At 42.5% G+C, this 20,449-nt stretch overlaps 2 protein-coding genes across 4 annotated transcripts in view; one reads left to right on the top strand and one right to left on the bottom strand.

Annotated features, from left to right (window-relative positions):
* Nucleotides 1-10,613: 10,613 nt before the first annotated feature.
* Nucleotides 10,614-12,245, top strand: LOC121942861 (SCAN domain-containing protein 3-like). Its single transcript, XM_042486151.2, has one exon. The coding sequence runs from the start codon at nucleotides 10,614-10,616 to the stop codon at nucleotides 12,243-12,245; it is 1,632 nt and encodes a 543-aa protein (XP_042342085.2).
* A 1,229-nt stretch (nucleotides 12,246-13,474) lies between these two features.
* LOC121943398 (aldehyde dehydrogenase, dimeric NADP-preferring-like) overlaps nucleotides 13,475-20,449 on the bottom strand; it is a 37,444-nt gene continuing 30,469 nt past the window's right edge. For 2 of the 3 annotated variants that reach the window (XM_088079384.1, XM_088079385.1), the window contains exon 10: nucleotides 13,475-15,018. In XM_088079384.1, the coding sequence (XP_087935510.1) occupies nucleotides 14,696-15,018 (323 nt within the window). In that variant the 3' untranslated portion in view covers nucleotides 13,475-14,695. Of the gene's footprint in view, nucleotides 15,019-16,808; nucleotides 19,744-20,449 lie in introns of those variants that run through there. The other variant, XM_042486923.2, reaches the window with a different exon arrangement.

Raw genomic sequence — 20,449 nt, 5'->3', positions numbered from 1 at the left:
ACGAAAAGAAAGACCCAGATGGGAGATTTGTCCTGGTCCGTGGTTACCTACAGGGTGCTTTAGTTACTTTTATAAATATCTACGCTCCTCCACTGTCTGAGTGGAAATTCTTCAAACAAGTCTTTGAATTGATAGTCTCAGATGCTCAGGGCACTCTAATCTGTGGAGGAGACTTCAATGTTAGACTACACCCAACTCTAGACACATCAAAACCCCGTTACACAGGAGAGAAGAAGATTACAAAAAATATAAAACTAACGATGAGTGAACTAGGCCTCTCAGACATATGGAGAGAACTGAATCCAATAAAAAAAATTTCACTTTCTTCTCTCACCCACACTTGGTTTATTCCAGGCTTGATTACTACGTGATGTTTCAAAGGGATATGTACAGGGTAATAAACTGTAATATTGGAACCATGGATCTATCTGACCATGCACCAGTCTACTTAAAGGTGACTTTAGACACTGAAAAAAAGAGAACCAATTGGAGGCTAAACACAGGGATCCTAGCTCCAATGCGGGAACAAATAAGAACTGATATCAAACAATATTTTGATGAAAATGACAATGGAGAAGTGCCCCCACAAACTCTTTGGGATGCCTGTAAATAAGGGGAAAAATTATAGGTTACAGCTCAAATTTGAAAAAACAGAGAAAAGCAAAAATTGAACAGTTAGAAATGGAACTGAAAAAGTTAGAGGACGTACATAAAAAGACACTGAATTCACAAATAAAAATAGAACTGAGGAAGAAAAAAAATGAACTGAATGACCTGTACTCAAATGACATTAAGAAAAAGTTGTTATTTCTAAAACAAAAATATTATGAAACGGGGGGGAAATCTGCTAAATTATTAGCCTATAAATTAAAAAAGCAGCAGGCTGAAAATACAATTCACAAAATAAGAGACCCTGTTACTAAGTCAACATACTATAAATTAAATGATATCCAACAAACCTTTGAAACGTTTTATACGAACCTATATACCCAACCTAAAACAGATGGAGGAGTGATAGAAACTTTTTTAAAGTCCATAAAACTTCCTAAAATTAGCGATGAACAAAATAAGACACTAATAGGTGAAATTACAGAAGAAGAAATTAAAAAGGCAATATCACATTTAAAGGTGAATAAAGCCCCAGGACCAGACGGATTCCCATCGGAGTGGTACAAGGAGATGAAGGATTTACTCACCCCTATAATGAAAACTACATTTAACCAGGTGCTTAAAACTGGCATTACTCCTCTCTCTTGGAAAGAAGCACTAATCTCCGTAAAAGAGGGAAAAGACAAGTCAGACTGTGCAAGTTATCGGCCTATAAGTGTTTTGAATCAAGACTATAAGATCTTTACTCACATTCTGGCAAAAAGAATCGACATTATTCTTCCTCAAATAATAAGCCTAGACCAAACAGGTTTTATTCAGCAAAGACAGACACATGATAATATTCGCCGAACACTACACGTGGTTGAACAAATAAATAAGAACAAACTTGAAGCAGTAATGCTAAGCCTAGATGCAGAGAAGGCTTTTGACCTCGTTAACTGGGAGTTTTTATTTCGAACATTAGGCAAATTTGGATTTCATCAAACGTTTATTAATACTATTAAAGCACTATACAATGAACCAAAAGCTAGAGTAAAAATAAATGGAGCAATATCAAATTCTTTTGGACTGGAAAGAGGAACCAGGCAAGGCTGCCCATTGAGCCCACTGTTGTTCGCTCTGTTTATAGAGCCGTTAAGCCGGGGGATCACCCAGAACAATAATATCACGGGTATAAAAATACTAGATCAAGAATATAAGATTTCTTTATTCGCCGATGACGTTTTAATCAGTTTGTCAAACCCCGAAAGTTCAATTCTGCAACTGATATCTTGTCTAAATACCTTTGGCTCAGTTTCAGGTTACAAATTAAATATCCAAAAGACTCAATTACTAAGTTTTAATTATAAACCCAGCCAAAACATCACCTCCAGGATTCAACTAAATTGGACTCTAGAATATATAAAGTATCTGGGGGTCAACATCCCAAAGGATTTATCAAACTTGTACAGTTTAAATTTTGGAAAGCTAAATCAAAGATTAAAGGAAGATATAAAGAGATGGAACCTTATCCCAATATTAAATTTTGAATCAAGGATTGAATCGGTTAAAATAAACATCTTTCCAAGGATACTATACTTATTCCAGACCCTCCCAATTGAAATTAACGATAAACTATTCCATGAATGGGACAAATTAATATCCCAATACATATGGCAGGGGAAAAAACCGAGGATAAGGTTTAAAACTCTTCAATTGCCAAAGATCAAAGGGGGACTGTCTCTTCCTTGCCTAAAAGACTACTATCTATCAGCCCAGCTGAGGGTCCTGTTTTGTTGGTGTGTCTCAGATTACAAAGCAAGATGGAAGGAAATTGAGGAAAACATATCAGGAACGATACCAATTCAAGCAAGATTAGGAGATAAAAGACTACTTAAAAGCTTGATGGAAAAAGGAAATAAATGGATTAACATATCTTTAAAAACATGGATGAGCATAACGACTAGAAATAATATGCTGGAAGAAGTAAAGATCCTAAAATGGTGTTGTTATGATTCGGATTTTGCCCCAAATAAGATGGATGCCAACTATAGAGGATGGGTTAGCCGGGGTCTCTTCTCATACTGTACCTTTTTCAGCCAGTCAGCATTGAAGAGCTTTCAGATGTTGAAAAGACTTCATGGACTTAATAATAGTGATTTTTTCAGATTCCTTCAGGTTCGCCACCACCTAAATAGCTCTATGTTGAATAGTCAAAAGGCTTTTGATAACGGTTTATTAAAAGTGTTCATTAGTGCATATAGGTCAGATTCCATACGTAAGGTCATCTCTAAACTTTATAGAGGACTACAGGAGATAAAAATAACGAACACCATATATATAAAACAAAAATGGGACAGAGAAACTAACAATTGCCTCCTAGAAGATATTTGGTTAAAATATTGTGAATTTCAATGGAAGATATCAAGCTCAAACACATGGAGATCATTCGGCTGGAAATGTCTCATTAGGTATTTCACTACACCAGCTCAACACAGCTACCAGGCAGGATCTGCCAGCTGCTGGAGGTTGTGTCATTCCCAGGAGGCTAACCACTATCATTTGTTTTGGGCTTGTCCAAAAATAAATACTTTTTGGCGTAAGATTTATTCAGAACTAGTAATAATATTTGGAACTGACATTTCATTTAACTGGGATGAACTTCTTTTTGGACTTGTACTGTCAGCTAATGTAAGTGTGAAGAGTAAATATTTAATCGGAATACTGAGTCTAGCTGCTAGAAAAGCAATAACAAAAAAATGGCTTAAGCCAGACACCCCAACTATAGATGAATGGTATGATATCATTTATGAGATTTTCGTTATGGAAAGAATCACTTTCTCAATGAGGCTTCAGCAATCTAAGTTCGATGACATCTGGAAGCAATGGAAAATGTATATCTCCCTGAAATGCCCCTCTTTTTTTTCTATATTTATTTTATTTTCATTTTTTGACCATATAAAGACGCACTGGATTAATTATTTATTTAACTGTAATATTTCAACAGAAAACACCCCATGTTCATGTTAGTGTTAATGTTTAAGGAAAAGAAAGATATACATATGTGCTGGTATGTATGTATATGTATGTATGTATGGGTGTGTATGTGCGTATGTAAATATATATATATATATACAATTTTTTTTTTTTCTTCCTTTTTTCCTTTTTTCCGGACATTTGAGGCAGACAACGGAAACTAGATATACGCCCAAATGATGTCCCAGATGTAAATGTCTGTTTCTGAACGTCTGACTCTGTATATCTGATTCTGAATGTCAATAAAAAATAAATAAAAAAAAAAAAGAAAGAGTAGCATGATAACTGAAGGCTCTGGCTCCCCTCCTACTTTTGGAGACTTTGGAAACCACAAGTAACCCTGCATTTTCAGGGCGCAGTGATCTTGAGGGTCGATAGGGAACTATGAGCTGGGTGTTCGGACTTTTAAGTTCTTAGCCCTCCGAAAAGGCTTGACAGTCATAAACCAAGGCCCCAGCTCTACACAAAATATAGACTGGAAAACCTTGAAGCCCTAACCAAGCTCAAAGACTGCCTGACCACTCTGTAAGCTAACAGCCCATCATCCATAACACTGTCTGCTCATGTGCTAACGTGTGAGCCAAGGAATAAGAAGCTAAATCCAGAGGAAGGGGAGCGTCTATAAGTCCAGCAGAGGCAAAGACTATTAAAACCCAGGTGGTATTAAAAGCTTCAACTTTGGTCAACACAAGAAAGCAACATGGCAACATCAAAGGAAGAGCTTGAGAGGCTTAAGCAGAGGCGTTCAGCAGCTCAGACCGCTTTCCACCAACCATCTCACCTCCAGAGCTAATGCGTTGGAAGAAAGTGAAATGATTGGCGAGTGGAGGAGCTTTAAATCAGAGCACTCAAGAGTCAGTGATGCTGGGTTTGAATACGCAACAGCTCTGAGAGAAGCAGATGATGAACATGCTGAAGAGATAGCAGTGCAAGTTGAAGCGAAAACAGCTGAGTGTGACCGTAAGTTTGATGAAACTGAACAGATCGTCCAAAAGAGCTTCTGGACCAGGTTCGCTGAGGTTCTTCCCCGACGTCACAACCAACGACTTAAACTGCCCCAAGAAGATTGACCTCCTAATAAGCCACAGGGAAGGTCGCTTGGTCCCTCAGCCAACCAAAGTAGTAGGAGACCTCGTCCTCTGGGACGGACCTCTTGGTAAGACTGTCGGTGGAACTCACTCTGAGCTTTTTGAAGAAGTAGACCTCGCAGTCCATAGGTCTGACACGCACTTTGCAAGATCAATGAGAACAGTGTCAAAGGCATACAGAGAGATCCTTGTGGACCTGGCTAGACCTTGCAAAGCCCAAGTGGAAAATGGAGAGACAATCTCACGGAGTACTGCAGCAACCAACAAAGAGGTCTTAGAGTGGTTCAAATGGGATAGCGTTGGCGCGGCCTGTGATCCTCAATGTGGTGGCTGCAAATGTGGTAGGTGTCCCCCTGGAGGCAAAGAAATGACCCTAGGAGAGTAGAGGGACCTGGAGAAAATCAAAGAGTGCCTCACCTACGTGCAAGCGGACAAGCATTGCGAAACCCCTCACTGGGACGCAGCTTACCCATGGAAAGGAGACCCTGCAACGCTCCCTGATAACCGACGTGCAGTTGAGGCAACCTTCTTAAATGCAGAAAAATGTCTCGAGAAGGAGCCAGAATGGAAGGCGGCGTACAGAGAACAAATCCACGAAATGGTCTCAAGAGGAGCTGCCGCTAAACTCAGTAAAGACGAAATCGACAGTTGGAAGGGGCCTAAGTGGTACATCAGTCATCTGGTCGCGCCTAATCCCCATTCAACTACTACCCCTGTAAGGATTGTTTGGAATAGTAGCCAAGAGTTCTTGGGAGTAAGTTTGAACAATCTCCTGCACAAGGGACCGGACGTCCTCAATCAGATCAGAGGAGTCCTTCTGAGGTTCAGGAGTGGATTGTATGCGGCCTTAGGCGACGTGAAAAAGATGTATAACTCCGTTTGGCTAAAGGACAAAGAAGTACAACTCCACCGCTTCCTCTGGAGGGACAACCCGGAGGACGATATTGAGGTTTTCGTCGTCATCAGGGTCAACATCAGTGACAAGCCTGCGGGCTGCATAGCTCAAGTTGCTATGAGGGAAACAGCAAGCCTGCCCCAGTTCGCTGCTATGGTTGAAGAGCGCCGGGTTCTGGTCGCTATGTAGACGACATTTTGACATCACACAATAGCATCAAGACATTGGAAAAGATCACCGAAGGAGTGGAAAAGATCTTAAGAGCTGGTGGCTTCTCCCTCAAGCCGTGGCTCTTCTCGGGCCAAAGTGGGAGGTCAGGAGCTACAGCCAACATCAGTAACGGTGAAAGTGTCATGTCTCCACCCAAAACTTTGGTGTTACCTAACCAAATGCAGGACGAAGAAAGCAAAGCTTTGGGAGTCGGCTACGAACCAGAGACTGACAAACTTCGTATTATGACGTCTATCAACTTCTCGAAGAAAAGAGGTAAAATGAGGACGGGACTCGACTTAACTGAAGATGAAATCAGAGGTAACACACCAAATCCCCTAACTCGTCGAGTGCTGTTAAGTCAGATTGCCGCATTCTATGACCCCATTGGACTAGCAACACCCGCCAAGCAGAAAGGGGTGATGCTTGTAAGGGAATCCTACCAAGAAGCAGGGAGGGATAATCCAATCAAGGATACTTGGGACGATCCTCTCTCGCCAAAACTCCGGGAGGCGTCCATAAGACTCTTTGAGGAGTACGTGAGGCTGAGTCACATCAGGTTCGAGAGAAGCCTCACGCCACCAGGAGCCATAGGCCGCCCAGTGGGAGTCACGTTTTCAGATGGAAGTGAGGCCTCCTACGGAGCTGTGCTCTACCTTCGGTGGGAAATGCAGAACGGAGTCATCGTAAGATTGGTTGCGTCAAAAGCCAAACTTACTCTCCTCAACCAAAAGGGGGACTTGATTAAGGCAGAGTTATGTGGCGCTGTCTTTGCGACCCATCTTAAAAGATACTTTGACAAGCACTGCCGCATTGAAGTTGCACATTGGATCCACTTTGTCGACAGCCAGACAATCCTGGGAGTGATCCAGAAGGACAGTTATGGCTATCAGACTTTCTTTGCAAATCGCATCGGGGAAATCCAGAAAGCTGGGCCGGTTGAAGATTGGAGATGAGTTGAAGGAAACCTCAACATTGCAGACATTATTACAAGGGGAGCATCTCCTGAGGAGCTCGATGAAGAGTCGGAGTGGCAAAGAAGTTCCTAAAGTGGCCAGAAGCTTAGTGGCCAGTGAAGACAGCCAGTGAGATAGTGGCTACTGTTGCTGACGACGTTAATAGACTCAAGATAAAAGCTTTCTCAGCTGTGGTCACCAGGGCTCAGTCTCAGAAAATATCTGACCCCAGCAAAGGAGACTTGCAGAGTGAAGATGAACACCTCATGCTGCAGGCATCAAAGGGCCAAGGTCCACCTTTAACAGCTGAGAGGCCGAAGAGGAAATTCAGCGGCGTAGATCTTGTGCGCCTTGTTGAGCCCAAGCGGTTTAGTACCTTGTCAAAGTTGTGCGGAACCGTTGCCTGGACTCGACGAGCTGTGGAACCCTGGTGGGATAAAGAATGGCAAGCCTCGGGTACAGCAAAGTGGGAGGCAAAGGATTACAGGCTGTCTGCAGCAGAAAGAACTGCGTTCTAAGACCTGGTCCTTGCAGCTCAGGATGGCGTGGAGTTCCACGACACGACTCTAAACCGCCTGGTTGTGTTCAAGGATGAAAATCCAGGACTATTACTGTGCGGCGGTAGAGTCAAGTCTTGGAACGAAGATGGAACAGCTGTACCATTAATCCCCTTCCAGTCGTGGCTGGGAACCTTGCAGGCAAGAGAAGCTCATGAGGCAAATCATGAAGGCGTTGCTGCCACACTGCTGCGTACAAGAAGAAAGGTCTGGGTGGTGCAAGGTCGGAGGTCAGTCAAGAAGGTGATCAATGAGTGTCTCATTTGTAAGAAGCAGAGAGCCAGTTTGTGCCGGCAAGTGATGAGTGACCTCCCCCAGGAACGTACTAACAGAGCAATCCCATTTGAGTACACCACATTGGACCTCTTCGGCCCCTTCGAGGTGAGGGACGCCGTAAAGAAGAGAGTCAAGAAGAAGGTCTGGGGGGTGGTTTACTGCTGCATGGCTTCCAGAGCCGTCCATGCTGACATCGTTGACGATCAATCTTCTGAAAGCTTTCTTCAGGCCTACTCTCGGTTCACTGCTCTAAGGGGGCATCCGAAGAAGCTATGGTCGAACAGAGGATCGAATTTCGTAGGCGCTAAACCTGCACTGAGAGACCTACACAAGCACCGTGCCTGTTTGCATAAGGCGTCTGTCGAGGGCATAGATGCCAGAAATGGTACAGAGTGGCAGTGGGACTTCCATCCTGCGGACGCACCCCACAGAAACGGGGCAGCCAAGGCAGCGGTTAAGCTCATTAAAAGAGCCCTCAACAGCCTCCGTGGAATGACTGGTGTTACACCTGGGGGGAGTTCCAGACCCTTCTATACTCGGCAGCTAACTTGACTAACGATCGACCCATTGACGCCAAGGCGCAAGAGGATGCAGTGGAGTACTTGACTCCCAACTCTCTTATCCTGGGACGCACTGGACAGGGAGGAGACATGCACGGGATCGACATGGAGACCTATCCTTGGCTGAGGCTAAGAGCTGTCCAGGCTGGAGTGGACAAGTTCTGGTCGAAGTGGAGCGAATTGGCAGGCCCAAACCTGTTCATCCGGCACAAGTGGCACAGAACAGAGAGAAGCGTCAAGGTTGGAGACGTGGTCTGGTTAGCAGATCAAAATGCTTTGAGGGGACAGTTTCGGCTCGGCCGAGTCGTCGCTACATATCCTGACAAGAGGGGGATCGTCCGTGACGTGGACTTGCATGGGTCTTCCTGGCCCTTTTGTGTCCAGTGTCCAGAGAGAGAACGCTGACTTACCTACAACCATTGTCCTTCGCAGGGATGTGCGGAGGCTGGTGGTCTTGATTCCAGTTGAGGACCAACAGAAGTAGTATAAGTCCTTGCTAGAGGTTACCTAAGAGACTGGACTGTTTAGTTAGTAGGTAACCTTGGGAGGCAACTGAGTGATTAGTGGGCAAACCTGCACTCAGTAGGAGGCAAGGTGGTGGTGCCTACCTCCTTAGTTAGCTTTGTGTTTATGTTGTCCTAAGTGGCAGAAACATTTGGACTCATGAAGAGTACCTTCCCTTGAAGGGCACTTTCTTTTGAAAGACACTGAGAGACTTTAACAACCGTTATGTTAATTGTGTCCTCTTTGGATCTTTGATCAATCGGCCAAGTGGGAGGTGTCAACACTTTAGTTATTTAATCTTTATTTGTGAATCTAACAATTTTATTTTAAGAGTTTGCACTCTGCTTTTATTTTGAAAAAGGCCGCATGACTTCCGGTGTTATCATTTATGGCAGTTGTATTGGGTATTCTGACAGAAGCACACGGCCCATTGGTAAGCTGTAGCTAAAGAAACAGCCTGCTAACAATGTGTAACATGTAAATATATTGTGTTGGCATTTATTTCATTGCTAGGCAGTCGTAGAAGAGTGATATGAGACTGTTGAGTGTGAGATAATGTGGTTGACTACTCCCGATTAGCGCCGCTCGCTCGCGGTTAGCATCGCCGGTTAGCATCGCCGGTTAGCATTTAAGCTAACGCTGTTAGCCTTCTAAGCTAGCATTTGGCTGGCCGTTGTTAGCATTTAGCCTAAAATGTTAGTTGCTAATGTTTATACTGTGATTAATCGTTTGGGTTTGATGTGTGTATTTCAGTTCATGACTTTAATTCATAGAAGTATATTTGATTGATAAATATTAAAAAGTCTATGTTTGCTTCCGTTAAAAGGTATTAGTAAAAGGTAAAAAAAAAATAGTTATTTAAATAAATAAACACTGCCATATGTAACATGTTATTTTTGATTAACCATTCCAGGTTTATGACCTGTATTGCCTGTGACAATTGTGTCGCCTGAGGTCCCTTTGTAATAAAATAAAAGAAGACAAAGGATAACACGAGTTGTACCCACTGTGTGCTTCCTGTCAAGCCTTTTCGGAGGGCTAAGAACTTAAAAGTCCGAACACTGGGACAGTTAAGATGGAGCCTGACCATGTAGAGCTTTGTAAGTAAGGAGGAGGATTTTAAATTCAGTTCTGGATTTTACAGGGAGCCAGTGCAGAGAAGCTTAAACTGGAGAAATATGATCCCTTTTCTTGGTTCCTGTATACATGCATTAGCGTTCCGCACCAGTTGGAGAGACTTCAGAGATTTGTTGGGGAAACTGGATAATAGGGAGTTACAGTAATCCAGCCTAGAAATAACAAATGTGTGTACTAATTTTTTTGTGTCTGTTTAAGATAGGATACGTCTAATTTTTGCAATGTTATGCAAGTGAAAGAAAGCAGTCCTTGAAGTTTGTTTTATATGGGAGGCAAAAGATAAATCTTGATCGAATATAACTCCGAGGTTCCTTACAGTTGTGCTAGAGCAGTGGTTCTCAAATGGGGGTACGCGTACCCCTGGGGGTACGTGGAGGTACTGCAGGGGGTACGTGAAGCTTTTCAAAATATCTTTAAAAAATCAGTAGGCTCATCCTAATAATAAGTCTTGGGGAAAATTATTTTGTAAAAAGTACGATAAAATATAAAATATATTCAGTATTTAGTTTCAATATCCTTTAAAATAAAACTGACCCCCCCACCAAGTTAGTTTGACCCACTGACCCAGTGCACTCGTCAACGACCTGTCGTTACTGGATAACACTGTAACTATGGAGACGTGGCTAAAGCGCAGCAGCAATGCTGCTGAAAGTACAGATAAACAAGTGAAAAAGAAGGCAAAACCAGAGCTGACGAAGTACAGAAAGTACATGGAAGATCATGTTTTAATGGGATTTACGTCCACGAGCTCTGACCCACCCCAGGCACTGTGTTTTTTTTGCGGGGAGAAATTAGCCAACGCTAGCATGAAGCCGGCACATCTCCAGCGGCATCTCACCACAAAACATGGATGTCACGTTGGTAAGCCACCAGAGTTCTTCAGGAGAAAACTTTCTGACTTCAAGTCATCCCAAGCCACAATGCGAAAAGCCTCCACTACATCAGCCAAAGCCCTGGAGGCTTCTTACGCGGTGTCTTTGCTCGTTGCTAAAGCCAAAAAAACGTTCACCATAGCGGAAGACCTACTGCTCCCCGCCGCTGTTGTATTGGCCGAAACTATGCTGGACAAAAAATCAGCGGATACATTAAAAACTGTGCCTCTGTCTAATGACACCGTTTGCCGCAGAATAGATAACATGGGCACGGACATTGTCGAACAAGTTGTGGGGAAACTTGGCGACTCATTTTCACTGCAGCTGGATGAATCCACAGATGTGAGTGGAAATGCGCAACTTGTTGCATTTGTAAGATACGTTGACACGGACGACATCTGTGAACAGGAGGAGCGAACAACCGGAGAGGACATTTTTAATGTCGTTAACATGTTTTTCACTGAAAACGCTATCAGCTGGAAATCCTGCAGCAGCGTCTGCACAGATGCGGCTGCATCAATAACGGGCAGCGTGAAAGGGCTCATAGCGCGGATTAAAAAAGAAAATCCCGACATCAAGTGGACGCACTGTGTGATACACAGGGAAGCGCTAGCGTCCAAGAAAATGAGCCCTGTGTTGCACGATGTTTTGAACGACAGCATTAAAGTTATAAACTTCATCAAGTCAAGGCCACTTAACGCACGTTTGTTCCGCAGCCTCTGTGAAAATACGGGAGCTGAACACACAGAACTGCTCCTGCATACTGAAGTGCGCTGGCTGTCTCGTGGAAGAATACTGAACAGGCTGTTTGAGTTGCGAGCTGAAGTGCACACCTTCCTGACAGAGCACGGATCTCCCCATGCCACCTTGTTTGAGAACACGGACTGGCTTGCAAAGCTTTGCTATCTGGCAGATATATTCAGGAAACTGAATGAACTGAATATGTCCCTGCAGGGCAAGGACACCAGCATCCTGAACCTGTATGACAAGGTGGGTGGTTTCCTGAAGAAAGCAGAGATGTGGAAAAGGGCATGTGATCAGGAGGATTTCACCTGCTTTCCTCAACTGGATGCTTTTCTCTCCAATGAGGATGTGGCGACAGCTCCGGTGAAGTTAGTCATAGTGGGACATTTGGCTAACTTGATCAGTGGTTTTCACTCCTACTTTGCTGACATGGATGAGAAATCTGCACAGCTGGATTGGGTGAGAAACCCATTTCTCTTGTATGAAGCAAACAGAAGCAAGCTTCCTGTCACTCATCAGGAAAAACTGATGGAAGTAGCATCTGACCGTGGCCTGCAGATGAAGTTTGGTGCATCCACTCTCACACAGTTTTGGGTGTGTGTGAGGCAGGAGCACCCTGAGCTGGGACAGAAAGCTTTGGAGCAGCTGCTACCCTTTGCATCCACATATTTATGTGAGGCCTCCTTGTCAGCAATGATGCTGATCAAAACAAAGCAAAGAAACAGACTGTGCCTGGAGAAGAGCTTGATCACTGCAGTTGCCTCCCTGCCACCAAGAATGACAAAGATCCTCAGTGAGGTGCAAGCCCATATTTCTCACTAAAATGTACTGAGTACATTTTTTTCCTGTTCATAAATCACTGCGTTACATGCTGTTCAAATCAAATCAAATATTCAATGCAAAGTGATTAAAGTGCAATCTTCTGTTTTTGATCCTAAAAGAGGTAACGTTAATTATTTTTTGTGAGCAAATCTTTATTTATTAAGTTAATTTATTTTTTAAACAAAATATTATTTATTTATAATTAAGTTATAGATGTATTTCTGTGAACACATTTTTGTTATTTATGTATATTTTTTATTTTGTACCATTACAGAGACCAATATAAATTAGCAGCATTTTGCATATTTGAGTTTTGACGGTGACCACCTTCCTGGTCTTCTGTTTTTCTTTTTTGTTTCTACATGCAATGTTTGCAATATGAATGTATTTGTCAGGTTCACTGACATAAGTTGTTTGGCTTTAATAAATCAGACACTGATTTTACAGCACTGTACCTCTTTTTTCTTCCAAAAATGTTTTGCTCATGTCAGGGGGTACTTGACTAAAAATATATTTCTAAGGGGGTACATCACTGAAAAAAGTTTGAGAACCACTGTGCTAGAGGCCAAGGTAATGCCATCAAGACAAATTACATCCTTAGAAAGGACTGGTCCAAGCACAGAACCTTGTGGTCAGCCTGATGAACCTGACAGGTCTATCTGGCTGACCAACAAAGAAAATAAACCAAAAGAACGAAAAACAAAACACATGCAAAAAGCCGAAAACAACCTCAAAGACATAGTGACCATACCATATATCCTGGGGATAACAGAACCAATACAAAGGGTCATGGAAAAACACGAGGGGGGCGTGGTCAGATTGATAGACCGGTCAGGTCCGTCAGGCTGACCACGCCTGGGAAGAACAGCTGATAAGGACACATCACAGCAGTCAGGTGTTGAAGACTGCAGTTGTTAGTCGAAACATGTCAAGGTAAAAAAACAACATCTCCTAAAATTTTTGAAACAGAACAAAAAATGAAAAACTGTCGATGAGCAGACAATACAACTATTGTTTTTTACAAAATACAGTTATGTTAAAAGCTATCAGTTGTCATGTTGCATTCTGTTCCGTATCAGTCTAACTTATTAAAAATGGGATATTTTTGCTTTGAAGGATAGGGTGAATGATTTGGTTGAAATATGTGGTTTTTCCACAAAAGTTGTCATATCTATAAAACTCAACCAATGAAATGGACCCAAAAGCAGACTCAGACAAGGCTGTGAAAGTTCAATTAATCAGTTCTTTTAATGAAAGCTAGGTAAGATCAGTCAGCTGGGCAGAGGTACAAAATCAGCACACCAAAATAAAAAAAAAAAAAGCAGCAGCATTGGTCAAAAACTTCATTCAGAAAAACTCACACAAATGCTAGGACGCTGTCACAGGGGAACAAGAAGAACATGAAGAGAACAAAGAGAATAAATACTCTAAAGGTGGGGAGACAACGAGATACAGGTGTAACACATTAGGGCGGGGCAGATAATCACACAGAAGGGAAACATTAAATGGCATGAAATGGAAGACCTTAAACAAGACAAGAGATGAGTATTTGGAAACCTTGGGTCCTGGAATTTACCTGGATGGTACCCCCTCATGACAACGATACTTCCTTATGGCAGTGGCTTCCCAGCAGGACAGTGCACAATATCATGCACGTGATGTTGGAGTATCTGTGGGATGTCCCCCCAGAAGTACCCCTGACCCTCTGTGGGGCCTGTCAAGGCATGGACGCAAGTCCTCTAGGGGTTTCCTGTGGTGTCTGGAACCCGAGGTGTTGGCAGTGAAGAGTCCTGTGGATTGCGAGGTTGGGTACTAGCACATTGCACAATTTCTCAGTCAGATTGAGATCTGGGTCATTTAGAGGCCAGGTCGATGCCTTGAACCCTTTGTCAGAGTCCTCAGGCCATTCAGGTATGGCATGACGCATTGGTCTGCTGGGGGGCTACTGCCATTAAGAAGTGCCAAAGCCATGGGGGGGTTGGGGTACTCAGTCTGCAACTGTGCTTGGGTGAGTAGAGTGCCTCAGGCGGCATCCACATAAATGCTAGGACCCAAGGTTTCCCAGCAGAATACTGCATTGTAGCAAGATGATCAGTGTTTCACATCATCTGTCGGTGGTGTTAATGTTTTGGCTGATTGGTGTATAAGGAGAACAAAAAAGGGAAGCTTCACGATAGTGAGACGTAACAGTATCATTATTGGGTATTAAAGTATGCAAAAATGAAGATGAAAAGGAAGACATAAATTTTATCCAATGATTGAAGAAATTAAAAAGAAATGTGATATTTGGTAATAGAGAGGTATAATTAAAACGTTGTGCGTTGTTATCAAAAAGTTAAGGTTCATCAAAGTTGGTATATATTGTAATTGTTTTTGGATGTTCCACAAGTGATAGTCAAACAGATTGACTCACATCTTTTCTATTTCTTTTGGAGAAATAAACCAGATTATTAATAAAAGTAGTTATAAAAGCCTCTATAGTACCAGCAGGTACAGTTGAGGCCTGCAGCTATGAGCAGGATGACCAGCAGGGTGATGAACAGGCCGAAGCCGATGATGGTGGCAGTGATGGCCCAGACTAATGTCCTCTTGGACATATCGATCAGGGGTGACTTAAGGGCCATCCGCACCCTTCGTGCCCGCCGACGGTCTTGAGGAGGGTACCGGGCCAGGTTGACACTCTCCATGCCCAGAGAGCGGACCAGGCACGCCCTCTGGTGGCTCAGTTGGTCAAAGGTGTGTTTACCGTGGTAGCGGCCCATACCACTCTGACCTGGAGGGGTCACAAACAATTCTGTAGTCAAGCATTTTCATTTTTAAAAAACTGCATGTTTGATATTCTACTATATGGGGAGACTGCTAATGTTCAGTACTCATAAGTGTAATATGTGTGAGTTCAAAACACATGGAGATACTCTTAGACAGGTACCTTATACATGCACTAATTGTGCATCAGATTGAATAAAGCTGCACTAATTAATGTTTTTTTTATATCAACTATGAGTAAGTCAGTAAGACAAGTTTTATTTAAGTAGCACAGGTGTCTCTTGTACTGATGGACAGACAGATAATTATCACCAACAATGCAGTTCCCTTGAGCTCTACAAAGCTTTTTAGTGCATTTTAGCTCATTCTTTTGCTTTTACAGCTGTTTTGGTCTAATCTCATTTCCAGCAGCAAGCAGCGTTTTTCATTAAAAAAGCTCTGTGCACCATCTGCTAGGTATAATGCAGAAACAAATTTAGAGACCAGAGTGTGAGCATAGTGAAGGATTTAGCCTCTATGAAAGCTTTTTATTCCTCAGGAGTTGAAGACCAAAAACAGAGCGAAAAGGAGAGGTAACAAAAATGTTTTTGTCAGTTGAAAACAAATGATAATATTGGTCTGTTTCTGCTGCTAAATAAACTTGACCCCCCCACCAAGTTAGGGTTAGGGTTAGGGTTAGGGTTGCTAAATAAACTGTTTTCTTATCTTGTCAATGTTATTTTTACAGATTATTCCACCCACATGAAATGGCAAAGCTTTAAAAAAAAAGGAATAACATTGTTATGAGCTGGTGTCATGGTGGGGGATCATGTTTTGAGGTTTTTCTGCACCCTAGTGGCCAGAAATCCATTAATGCAGCTTTGAGTGAATTTCTGAACAGTTGGACAGAAAACAAAAAGGCAAATCCATATGAGCTGACAATCTGCTCCCATCTACTACTGTTATGTAAATATTGTGAAATGGTTGCACGTTTGCTTAATCAAAACAGCGTGTAACTTTTATGCATCGTGCATTCGGTTATTGCCTCCCACCAACAGAATCCTGAGATGTGGAGCAGCTGGACTCAGGCAAAATGCCTTGAATAAAATAACATTGTGTTTACCGAATGGGCAGAAAAAAAGTCAAGTCAGTTCAATTTTAGTTATAAAGCCCATTATCACAAAACACAGTTTGCCTCAGAGGGCTTTACAGCATACCACATCCCTCTGCCTTAGACCCTTACATCACCTAAGGAAAAACTCTCACGGCAGAGGATGATGAGGGATCCCTCTTCCAGGATGGATAGATGTGCAATTGATGTCATAAATAACAATGGAATTACAATTATGACAAAAAAAAACTGTAAATCACATAATAAAACCAAGGATCCAACTAAGACCAATCATCTAGTCACCAAGCATCCACTAGAGTTTTGTTAAGCTTGTGTACAGTGAATGAAGAAGAATCCTAATCAATGACGCTCTGATACTACAATTCACCATGGCAACAGGTCATTAAAAGAGCCAGAGTAGGAGTGGGTAAAAACTTTAACACAATGAAGCTTCATTCAGTGTGGTCCACAATTTCATCATTTAGGCCATAGCTTAAATAACATTTTATGCATATTTATTTCAGCTTTAGTTTTGTTGCATTATCTTCAGTATCAGTCAAATTTTAGATATTAAAAACATGGGATCTTTTTGCTTTGAATGATAGGGTGAATGATTTGGTTTAAGTATGTGGTATTCCCATAAAAGATGTTGTGTCTGTAACACTGAACCAATGACCTGGACCCTTAAGCAAACTCAAACAAGACAGTAAAAGTTCAAACAATCAGTCCTTTTAATGAAAGCTAGGTAGGTACACAGGAGATCAGTCAGCAAGGGAGGGGTACAGTTCAGCACACAGGGTCAAAAAAGGCAGAAACTGGTCAGAAACTTAGAGTCAGAAAAACTTGCACAAAAGAGAGACTAAATACTTTAAGGGGGGGGGCAATGAGACAGGTGCAACACATTAGGGTTGGGCAGCTTATCATACAGGAGGGAAACATACAATGGCAGGAAATGGAAGACCTTAAACAAGAGAAGAGATGAGTATCAAAATAAAATGAAAGAACAAAGCAATAAATTACCAGGAAAACAAAAAAAGGGAACTTAACTATCCTGGACAAGACGTCACAGAATCATACTTTGGTATTAAAGTATGAAAAATGAAGATGAAAGGATGGACAATCCATTGATTGAAAAAAAATTAAAAAGAAATGTGATATTTGGTAATCAAGAGATTTATCGGTAAATGGTTGTTCTGTTTCATTTCTCCCTGACTTCCAATGGTAGTAAACAAAGTGGATCTGTTCCCTTTGAGCTACGTTAACAAGGCCATACAGCTGGAGGCATACCATCCCCCCCCACCCCGCCCCCCCTTAGATCCGAAAGGAGAGGGCCAATATATTGTGTCCAGTTCGGGCGTTGTGACTGTTCACGGCAGCAGCGCAGACCTTCAGACACTCAGAGCAGTTGTTTGTCTGCTTCAGCAGAAATAATAAGGGACTGTCCAAACAACAGCTCTCCCACTGGTTGGTTTAGACAGTGAAACAATTAAACAGGCGTATGAGGTAGCAGATTAACCTGCCCACTCCGATGTCATCTGTCACTCGAAAAGGGGTGCAGGGCTGAGCTGCAATGAGGGGAATGCCGCTGTCTGAAATTTCTGCAGCAGCATCCTGGATGGTGCCTTGTGCCTTCTCAAGGTTTTATAGCCTCAGTGTGGCTTCTGGATCCACACTGGCGCCAGCTTTAATGCCACTAGAATCTGCAATTTACAAGTAGGCAGGTGTCTGTTTCAATGTGACCCTGCTGGTAAGAGTCATCCACTTTATCAACTGCCATTGGCTGTCCAACCCGTTCTCACTCAGAACTTATCAAATATGTCCGCTCTGTCAATGCTTTCAGCGTTCGTGATACCAAAAGCCACTTTCTGCATCCATCCGGAACACGGCTGAATATTGTAGAGACAAAAATCATATATATGTGTGTGTGTGTGTGTGTGTGTGTGTGTGTGTGTGTGTATATTCACTTTATTGGGTTTATAGGCCTGAAGTTAACTTTTATCAGAATCATCTGACTAACTGTCCTTGGAAGTTTCATTTGTGTGTGAGAAAAAAGACAAATGTTCCTTGTTTCAGTACTCATCTCAGTTAACCTGCCTTAGTTTCCTAACACCGTGTTTCTTCTTGGTCAGACTCACGCAGTACGCTCTAGGTGTCTGTGTTCTGTCCTTTCAGCTGAAATAATCAACTCTGTTAAACCTACTTTTTTCAAAATTCTATTTTCTGACTTCATTAAATTACACAAAAGACAGCTACTTTTGTTTTATCATTATTTGTTCACTTCTCTGAATGGACATAAGATGATTTCCACCACAAGTAGCGTCAGATGAGAACGCGCTCAGATGGAACCAGTAGCATTGTTGTTATATGCCTGTGGATGGCCAGACAGCAATGGGCGTGTCCACATGCAATGTGCAGGGACAGCGTCACTTAAGAATCTGGCCGGATGAAACACTGACAGACAGCATCAGGTAGTAACACTGCCAGTAACAATGTTATATAAGGTGTGCAAGTGTGCTTATAGAGCAGGCGGGTGGAGAGGTGGATAGGTCCCACAAACAACCAACTGGTGGAAGTCCAGAGTTTGTTTCCATTGTGGAGTGAGTGAGTTTTTTTTATTTGCACTTACCATAAGCCTCTTTTGCCTAAACCTAACCATCCATGACTTTGTTGCCTAATCCTAACCATTGTGATGGTCTGCACTGGTTGCCAATGTGCTGTTATGTAAACATAATGACTGTGGAGTGTCATTCCACCAGCTGCATTTGTTTGGCATCCCAGTAACAGGCTTCATTATCCCACCTTGTGCATCTGTTGACATCATGGTAAGGATACCTAAAACATCATAAGTAGATGCAGAAAGTCACTGACAGAGCAGCACATTGTGATCAGTTGGGATGAGATTGTTAAGGCAGTCAGGAAGGAATGGGACAGCACGAAAGTTACAAAGTTAACAATGGTTCTGTGAATTCCTGTATGACTTCAGTTATGCCAGAAAGAAGATTATGAGAGGCCGAATGCAGGCTATATGTAATATTCATAGCAGGTAACTTACACGTCACTCACATGACTGTTTAGGTTAGGACCTTTGTGAAGTACAAGGAGACATATCCATTTTGTTTACTACCACTGGCAGTCATCCGGGAATTCACAGAACCATAGTTACTTTCATAACATCCGTGTGGTGTTCTCAAAATGTGAAGGGATATAACAGTTGGTATATACTGCAATGGTTTTTGGATGTTCAACAAGCAATAGTCAACAGATTGACACAAAGCTTTTTCGTTTCTGTTGGAGAAATAAGCCCTATAATTTATAAACATATTTATAAGTAGTAATAAAAGCCTCTTGAGTACCAGCAGGTACAGTTGAGGCCTGCAGCTATGAGCAGGATGACCAGCAGGGTGATGAACAGGCCGAAGCCGATGATGGTGGCAGTAATGGCCCAGACTAATGTCCTCTTGGACATGTCAATCAGGGGTGACTTAAGGGCCATCCGCACCTTGCGTGCCCGCCGGCGGTCCTGAGGAGGGTACCGGGCCAGGTTGACTCTCTCCATGCCCAGAGAGCGGACCAGGCACGCCCTTTGGTTGCTCAGTTGGTCAAAGGTGTGTTTACCGTGGTAGCAGCCCATACCACTCTGACCTGGAGGGGTCACAAACAACTGTGCAGTCAAGCCAGTGAAAAACCGTATGTTTAATATTTTTCTATATGGAGAGACTGCTAGTATACTGCAATATGTGTGTGAGTACATTTCTCACACAGTACACTCATGTCTTCTTCATACAAAAAGACAGCCTAAGAGAGAAGGCTAGAGATGTGAAAGACATACTCAGCATACATTTAGTTTGTTATGGGGTTTTTTACATTTAAGCGTTGATTTGTGACCCAACTTGAAACCAGTTTTATTTGGAATTTACAGCAGGTCTACATTCCTCTGTACTACAGTCCTTATTACTGTTAACTATAAAAACTTGGGTGGGGGCATTTGATGAGGGGAGAGAGGCAGGGACCTATAAGGCATTTGAACATGCAAGGACATGGTCATGCTGGATATCATTTGATTCCAGTGGACCTCAACATTCTATCTGGCTTAGCCACTTTCAACTAAACCACACAGTATTCACACTATTGCTTTGTAAAAGTTTCTACAACTTGCTGACACTCTCTAAACATTGTGCATGATTGCATAACAACACTGCAGATAACTTTTACTTCACACTATCCACCCAAACAATCCCTCAAAAAGCTTATGATTCCAGCAGTGTATCTCACAGCACTGTACAACTGTACTCATGGCGCAGATCATCAAAGTACCAAAAAACAAACTCCCCTTCTTACATTTGTAACA

This window comes from Plectropomus leopardus, chromosome 6 (genome assembly GCF_026936395.1).
Source record: "Plectropomus leopardus strain MGB_pleo_1.0 chromosome 6, ASM2693639v1, whole genome shotgun sequence".
Classification (NCBI taxonomy): Eukaryota; Metazoa; Chordata; class Actinopteri; order Perciformes; family Serranidae; genus Plectropomus; species Plectropomus leopardus.
Note: the sequence above shows the minus strand (reverse complement) of the source record. Positions and strands in the feature narration are given on the sequence as shown.